General features: G+C 39.8%; 1 protein-coding gene across 2 annotated transcripts; it reads left to right on the top strand.

Moving 5' to 3' along the window:
* Nucleotides 1–5,892: 5,892 nt before the first annotated feature.
* On the top strand, nt 5,893–8,348 carry LOC115150963 (tumor necrosis factor receptor superfamily member 4). 2 transcript variants are annotated; one of them, XM_029694828.1, is made up of 7 exons: nt 5,893–6,162; nt 6,389–6,502; nt 6,701–6,835; nt 6,927–7,005; nt 7,177–7,418; nt 7,523–7,636; nt 7,825–7,912. In XM_029694828.1, exons 1-7 carry the CDS (start codon nt 6,063–6,065, stop codon nt 7,848–7,850), a joined length of 810 nt encoding a protein of 269 aa, XP_029550688.1. In that variant the 5' UTR covers nt 5,893–6,062; the 3' UTR covers nt 7,851–7,912. The 2 variants fall into 2 exon arrangements, with proteins under 2 accessions (XP_029550688.1, XP_029550687.1); XM_029694827.1 differs by having other exon boundaries at nt 5,896–6,162; nt 7,820–8,348.
* The last annotated feature ends 433 nt before the right edge of the window (nt 8,349–8,781 follow it).

The raw sequence follows: 8,781 nt of genomic DNA on the forward strand, positions 1-8,781 counted from the left end.
GCTGCTGCATATGAAATGCTCTGTACAGCCCTGAATTTGGCCACCTCATTCTCTTTCACCCTTGTGGTGCAATCGGAAGACGTGGCATCATGGTTCCCACCACAATTGCAACGTCACATATTCATCACTTTTATAACACATAATATGATACTTTCCACAACTTGGACATCTCGGCTTCTCCCTTCTGAAAACACTTGATACATGACCAAAAGCTTGACAATGATCACACTGCATTGGTCTTGGGATAAATGCTCTGACTCTGTAGTTAATATACCCTAACTTCACTTGAGTAGGGAGAGACTATTTTTCATCACTTCAAAATAGACTTCCCGAGAGATGCCAGATATAACCCTCCTGAGGGTGTCCTGTTCCGAAGAGACACACACGACACTTCAAACTGATCAAATCGGTTAAAACACAACGTGCATTCCTTCTGATCTGCAGAAGCACAAAAAAAAATCAAAAACAAGCCCACCTCTCGTGATCCTCACAGCCTTCACTTTACCCAGTACTCTCTCCACCAGTTTGGATAACTCAAATGGTTTCTTCAAGATTGGTACTCTGCTCAGCTTCTCCTCATTAGCAAACCGTACTCCTACTAGATACGAAGGGTCATTCTCATCACTGTACACTACTTTTCTCCGTTCTCCATTCTTTTGGACAATACTCCAATTCTCCTTGATTCTACCATCATTGTATTCAGAATCCACATCATCATCTGCTTCCGCCATCTTTCGTTCGTCTCCTCCTCGATAGTTCCGTCCGCCTATCGACTAGACGCTGTGTTGCGTATTGCTGCCTTTCACAGGTTGGAGTGTGGATTGCACATTTTGGTCACCAAAAAGAAAGGTGAATGGGTAGTGAGAAAATCTTAAATTGCAACACCATCTATCCCTGCACCTGCATTGAACAAACATATAAATACAACATACGACCATTTCAAAGCTTTTACAGAGTTACAGTTCATATAAGGAAATGTGTTCATTAGACCCTAATCTATGCATTTCACATGACTAGGAATGCAGATATTCATCTGTTGGATACAGATACCTTAAAAGAAAAGTGGGGGCGTTGGATAAACCAGTCAGTATCTGGTGACCACCAATTGCCTCATGCAGCGTTACACATCTCCTTCGCATAGAGTTGATCAGGCTTTTGATTCTGGCCTGTGGAATGTTGTCCCACTCCTCTTCAATGGCTGTGCGAAGTTTCTGGACATTGGCGGAACTGGTACACGCTGTTGTACACGTCGATCCAGAACATCCCACAAATGCTCAATGGTGACATGTCTGGTGAGCATGCAGGCCATGGAAGAACACGGGCCATTTTCAGTTTCCAGCAATTGTGTACAGATCTTTGCGACATGGGCCTGTGCATTATCATGGTGAAACATGGTGGCGGATGAGTGGCACAACAATGGGCCTCAGGATCTCATCATGGTATCTCTACGTGTTAAAATTGCCATCGTTGTCTGTAGCTTATGCCTACCCATACCATAACCCCATCGCCACCATGGGGCACTCTGTTCCCAACGTTGACATCAGCAAACCGCTCGCCCACATGACACCATACACACTGATACAGTTAAAACAGGGATTCATCCGTGAAGAGCACACTTCTCCAGAGTACCAGTGACCATCGAAGGTGAGTATTTGCCCACTGAAGTCGGTTATGAAGCCGAACTGCAATCAGGTCAAGGACGACGAGCATGCAGATGAGCTTCCCTGAGACGGTTTCTGACAGTTTCTGCAGAAATTCTTTGGTTGTGCGAACCCACAGTTTCATCAGCTGTCCAGATGGCTGGTCTCAGACGATCCCGTAGGTGAAGAAGCCGAATGTGGAGGTCCTGGGCTGGCGAGGTTACACGTGGTCTGCAGTTGTAAGGCCGGTTGGATGTACTGCCAAATTCTCTAAAACAATGATAGAGGCGGCTTATGGTAGAGAAATTAACATTCTATTATCTGGCAACACTGGTGGACATTCCTCCAGTCAGCATGCCAATTGCATGCTCCCTCAAAACTTGAGACACCTGTGGCATTGTGTTTTGTGACAAAACTGCACATTTTAGAGAGGCCTATTATTGTCCCCAGCACAAGGTGCACTTGTGTAATGATCATGTTGTATAATCAGCTTCTTGATATGCCACACCTGTCAGGTGGATGGACTATCTTGGTAAATGAGAAATGCTCACTAACAGGGATGTGAACAAATTTGTGCACAACATTTTAGGGAAAGATGCTTTTTGTGCATATGGAAAATGTATTGGATGTTTTATTTCAGATCATGAAACACTTTACATGTTGTGTTTACATTTTTGTTCAGTATACGTAAGACCTTGTGCTTACAAATAATATATTAAATGAGATTGACACATTGATGTAATTGACAGTTGTAAATGTATTTTGAAGCTATACTTTGTTTCTGTTTTTGACAACAAAAACAGAACCTACCTACAACCTTGCCATTTACTTTCTGAAATGCATAAGGCTGCGTTTACACAGGCAGCTAAATTCTGCTCTTTTGCCCTATTATTAACCTAACGTAGCAGGTGTGAAGAAAACGCCTGAGCGAAGTTCTCACATCCGGTTTCAGGGGAAAAGTAAGCTAGGTTGAATTAGCTGTATCCCTGAAAACTGGATACATCCGGTTGTTGGCAGCTTCGCCAAGGGTGCCCTACTATCGGCAAACGAGCTGATCTGATTGGTTGGTCTAAAGACCAATTAGTGGCAAAATATCAATATTGGTCTGCCTGTGTAAATGCAGCATAAGGCATTTACAGTATTCATTTATAACTGTTGATTTGTATTTATTTTAATTTGAATGTATAAGTATTCATCAAGAATCAATGGGTATTTATCAGTTGAAAAGACTATTGCACTGCAGCAGTACATATCCCAGATTGTTGCCTTTAATCACAAGGATATACACCTCTGTTTCTACTTTTTGTTCATTTGTTATTATACTATTTTTTTAACGGTTTTGCTTTGAGGTGAGCTATATAGACGTTGGACGACAAGATTACAATACTCTATCATTCGGTGGCATGTTTTATTTGAGATGTTCCTGTGTGGATGGTTGATTGATTGTATGTGCTTTATCTTTTGCTAATCAAAGAATAACATCAGAATTTTAACAATGGCTGATAGAGAAAACACCAAAGTTTGAGTGTTCTTCCCCAGGAAGTTGCGTGGTTGTAGGTCTATCTTGCAGATTAGCAAGAAATGTGGTTATTTCCATCTGTAATAGCGATCAAAAGACTGGCACTCCCTGAACTTACAGGCAAAACATATGGTTAAACAGCACAGTTTCCGTTAATAGGCCCACAGTCACTGATATGTATTTCCCCAGAAGCCATCTCCTCATTGTCTCATAGGGAAAAACATAAACAGGGGCAGGTTGGTGTTACATGATGATCAAATGAAGAAATGTACAGGGCCATATCCTTACCTGTTCCCCATGGGCTCATCTAACAGAATAATAACCACCGTGTGTCAAAGAGAGAGCCAGGTGGAGCCAAGCTTCAGCACCTTACTGGTCCAAAGAGGAGTAGGATAGAAAGTGAGATAAAAATACAAACCCTAAAATGGCAATACATTCTACTTAAAGCAGTAACCCTAACCCAAGCCATAAACATAACCCTAGGTTCATGTCCACACCCCGGTTGAACCCTAGCCATAACCCAAACCCCAATCTTGACATAATCCTAACCCTCTCCTGCAAATACTGTACATATACATGTTAACTTGAGAACCTCATCATAAAGAACATTATGAACTGGGTGGTTCGAGCCCTGAATGCTGATTTGCTGACAACTGTGGTATATCAGACCGTATACCACTGGTATGACAAAGCATTTATTTTTAGCTCTCTAATTACATTGGTAACCAGTTTGTAACAGCAATAAGGCACCTCTGGAGTTGGTGGTATGTATACCACATTTTTACATTTTAGTCATTTAGCAGACACTCTTATCCAGAGCGACTTACAGTAGTGAATGCATACATTTTTTTTTTTTTTTTGTACTGGCCCCCCGTGGGAATCGAACCAACAACCCTGGCGTTGCACACACCATGCTGGCGTTGCAAACACCATGCTCTACCAACTGAGCCACAGGCTAAGGGTTGTATACCAAGGGTTGTATACCACGGCTAAGGGTTGTATCCAGACACTCCTCGTTTCGGCGTGCATAAGAACAGCCATTATCCGTGGTGTACTGACCATATACCACACCCCCTCAGACCTTATTGCTTAATTATATCACTATGCAACAATGCTGAAATAAATGTGAATGTTTCCTTCCTTCTAGTCATACCAGATAGCATATTATCAGTAGCATTATTAAGGCATTGTATTATTATGCAGAGCTTTTATTGCTTTGATCAGCCCATGACTTTAACACAGTGGATGATACCGCAGTACCTCTGTGTCTCTCTGTGAAAATTGGTGGATGAGTGTGCAAGAGCGTGCAAAGAGTGTGCAAAGCTGTCATCAAGACAAACGGTAGCTATTTGATGAATCTCAAATATTAAATATATTTTGATTTGTTTAACACTTTTTCGGTTACTACATGATTCCATATATGCTTTTTCATAGTTTTGATGTCTTCACTATCATTCTACAATGTAGAAAATAGTAAAAATAAAGAAAAACCCTTGAATGAGTAGGTGTTCTAAAACTTTTGACCGGTAGTGTATGTATATATACATACATACATATATATATATATATATATATATATATATATATATATATATATATATATATATATATATATATATATATATATATATACATTGATTATTGAAGAATATAACTTATAAATGCCTCATGAGCTTAATTCAACTGTCACACTCCATGAGAACACAAAATATAAGGTGGTTTTTCTCTAAAATGTGAACAAACACTGTATAGCCTCATAACATGGTTAAAACAATAATTTTTATATCATGGATAGTCAGTCCTTGCATCCATAGCTCTGTCTATTAATCTGAGAGTGGTTACATTTCTCCAGGCCCATCCCTCAGCTTTTTACCAAAACAGAGGTGGGGTGCCGTTTTGTTAGTGTTTCATCTGTGGATTATCAAGATATCAAAGTGTCACCAACAAAACATTTAACAATTGGCCTATAGCAAATGCAGTATATAGCATACATTTTTCACATGTAAATAGCACTTTTCAGTAGCGCTCATAGCATGCCATTCCATGAGCGCAGCATTTACTTTTCAACTAGAATCAATGAGCCCAGTCAGTCCTCCATGATGACAAAATCAAAAACAACAGAGTAAGGCTGGCTAATAAGTCCTTAGTTTTGCTCAGGTAAAACAATTTGGCTAATCTATACATCCATATTTCCAAGTCCTATTCTTGAAGATCAAGGGTTCTAACATTTATTGGAATGACTGGAATTCTGATAGACTGGTTTTTCAATGTAAATATATAATTTTATCATATATGTAGTAGAAAGTGATGGGTTAGAAGAAGCCTACATAACCAACCCATAAAGTAAAATTTAACATCCATATGTGGCCAGCTATGTAAACTTTAACATTGATTTATCCTGCAATAGATGGGTTCAATTGGTAACATCCATTTTTGTCTTCTTCGAATGCCTCTTAATAATCTAAAAGTAACTGAATGTAATCATATTACAACTGAGTTTGGGTAACCCAAATGTTATGTTACTGATTACAATTTTGGACAGGTAACTGGTAACTGATTACCTCTCAGAAACAAAGAGTAAAACAAAAAATTCTATATGAGTGGAAGTGACCTGAAGGAAATATAATGAATCTTGAATGACAGAGGATTTTCAGTTGAAAGAACAATAGAAATATAATTTGTTTACCACTCTTGGGGCGGGGATAACTTAAGAGGGACAGGAAATTATGATTCATCACGGAATGTTAACGCAGACATGGTACAGCTGAACTACACCACATCAAATATCGATACAAACTGTAGATATAAGGGAGATTTCATCACCCTAGTAGCTTTCATACAGTTTTACACCCTCTCTCTACAGGTTGGCAGACAGGAGTTATCTTTTCTATTGGGAGAGTGATATGATGATCCTGTCTAGATCCTGGGTGCTCGTCTATTTATGTGTTTTTATTTGTAATGGATTTTTAAATCCTGTGGAGGCTGATTATAAATGCAAAAAAGGTAAAGTATGTTCATGAATATTAAGGGCTATTGTTTTGCTGGGAATCATACTCCACTATGCGATGCGGACGAATGTAGATGCAGACTTATCTTGAATATGTTTTCTTTACCATTGATACTATTAAGGTTACTTCTAATTTGTTGACACTTAGAATGAAATAATGACTCTGTCCGATATTAAGAACAATTACAGTACAATGACAACAATGTGAATGATATTATCAAGGTGAGAGGAGAAGTAGGTCTAGAAGAAACAGCTGCGAACCGTGCCCTGACGGGAACTTCCAGGCAGTACCAAATGAATCTCAGCAATGTCAACCCTGCAGCTCCTGCGATGAGAGTAAGACATGATTATGCAATAAGAAGTTAGAATCAGTACGAATACATTATGTAAACAATAACCCAGTGATGTGTAAATCGTGACAGAAGAGGACATCTTTTAAATGTATAATGATCCCACACCAAATCTCGAGTTGAATCTAAATGGCCATAAAATATGCCAGTCTAACCCACAGACGATATGATTGTTTCTATGCAGATTCTGGGAGTGAGGTAATATCACTGTGCACAAAGACTTCTAATGCTATATGTCAGTGTCGTGATGGATTCACTAACAGTGTCAAAGACTCTACGATATGCAAGTGTGCCATGGGTTCTGGGTTGGACAAATCAGGTAAAGTGGAGTCACATAATACTGATGCTTTTCAGTGGATTGATGAGTACATCTGTAAATAACTGGCATGCTGCCTAATTTCTTGATTCAGGTATAATACACAAATGCCGTGAATGTGAGCATGGATTCTTTACCACCAAAAAGGACTCTACGTGTGCGAAATGGCGAGAGTATGTAGAAAAACTTACAAGCCTTTGTCTGATTTTTGCTATTTGCTGATGTATCAAGCAGTCTCCTTACATTTACAATATAATGCTGGACTTTTTGTCATACTCTGCAATTGATTTGGAATCACTTTAACTGTAGTTTGACTCATGGCTATGTATCTGTCTCTGTCTTAGATGTAGAAGTGGAGTGAAGAATCCAGGCACTACGACGTCAGATGTAATCTGTAATGAAGAGTCAGAGTCAGACGGGAAGACCCTCCCCTCCATGCAGCCCACTTCCCCCTCTGGCTCTATCCAGACTGTATCTAAGTCCTTGATCCAGAACCAGAGCCAAGGGTCATCTCGTCATCCCGATGTCCCCACTGTAACACCAGCCCTCGCTGGTCCCAAGTCCTCAATGCCAGACTATGGCAAAGGTTGCATGCTGTTCTTGACTCTAGGGCATCACATTATACATCCGTGTAAAACATTGTGCTACAGTATGGCTTTGTATGACTAATGCCTTATTTCTGTCTTCCAGTAATGCCACTCATTGGAATTGTCCTGCTGCTTACTTTTCTACTTACCGCTGTGACCTGCAACCTGGTCATCATTCCTTGCATCAAGAACTACAAGAATCCGGGTGTCAAAACAGGTATGCGCTACTGTTAGTGAAACTCGAAGTCACAAAATGATTACGAGAAGTGTTATTTTAGTTTCTTTAGCTATTATGTGTGTTGTCGTTTGAGTTTAATAGGCTCTCAAATCTGGAATGTCGTGTGTGTATATTTTGTGCTTTGTTTGGTTTGTGGATTCTAACTCTATCATTCTGCCCCAGCCCAGGACTCAATGTGTCGGAGGCCAGTTGAAGAAAGTGGGGACAGCAGTCTCTCTTCCCTGGTGAAAACACCAAGCTTGGGGGAGCCATGATAGAAATCTGTCTGTCGAAATGCTGCAATTATTCTCAATGCTACTCAGAATAAATGTATTTTAAACCAAAAACAACTTCAAACACCTGTTTGAAAATGCCAAAATATGGTCAATATTTGATTCCCATGTAATCTGTTATTATGGAAAAGCATGTTAGGTAGGCCTATTACTTTGCCTTGCCTCCTTATCAACAAAATGGTTGTTCTTTGCTGCTCTGGGAGATCCACATGATGTTATTTTCACAAATGGGCTACTGACAAACTTCTGAGAAATAGGCCTACTACTTCCTTCCTGTGTCTGGTTCAGATTTAGAAGAAAGATAATGTGACAACATTGCCAGTCTGGCAAAATAATGCAAAATATTGTACAATGTGCATTGTGTTAAATTTGGTTGTCGTTTATGTCTTGCAAATAAAACCTTTGAACATTTTACATTATCTTAATGCCAATTTGCCCATTCTTAAAAGTTAATACACTTGCATGAGCTATGACTCAGCAAGAACAAAAGTATCAGGATGTATAGAAAGTACATAAAGACAGAGACACTGACGCCGGGTCGGTGCTTCCCCCTGTGGATAGGCTATACGTCTGCCTCTTTTTTTCCGTGAGAGAGATTCTTCCACTCAGTCTATATGACTTCCACTCACGTTTTCAATTGAAACCATCAAGTCAGACACAGAAGCTGCTACCATGAAAGACATCTTATGTTGTTGATTACTGTTCTGATACTTCAGCTCACAATTTCCCCTAATGCAGAGGTGTTCACCCTAACGTTTCGGTGGAAACAAAAGGTTCCATTAGTCTTTTCTTCACAACAACATCTCTTTTCACCTATGTTCATCAACGTGGTTGTAGTAGAGATGTGGCCTA

This window comes from Salmo trutta, chromosome 16 (assembly GCF_901001165.1).
Source record: "Salmo trutta chromosome 16, fSalTru1.1, whole genome shotgun sequence".
Taxonomy (NCBI): Eukaryota; Metazoa; Chordata; class Actinopteri; order Salmoniformes; family Salmonidae; genus Salmo; species Salmo trutta.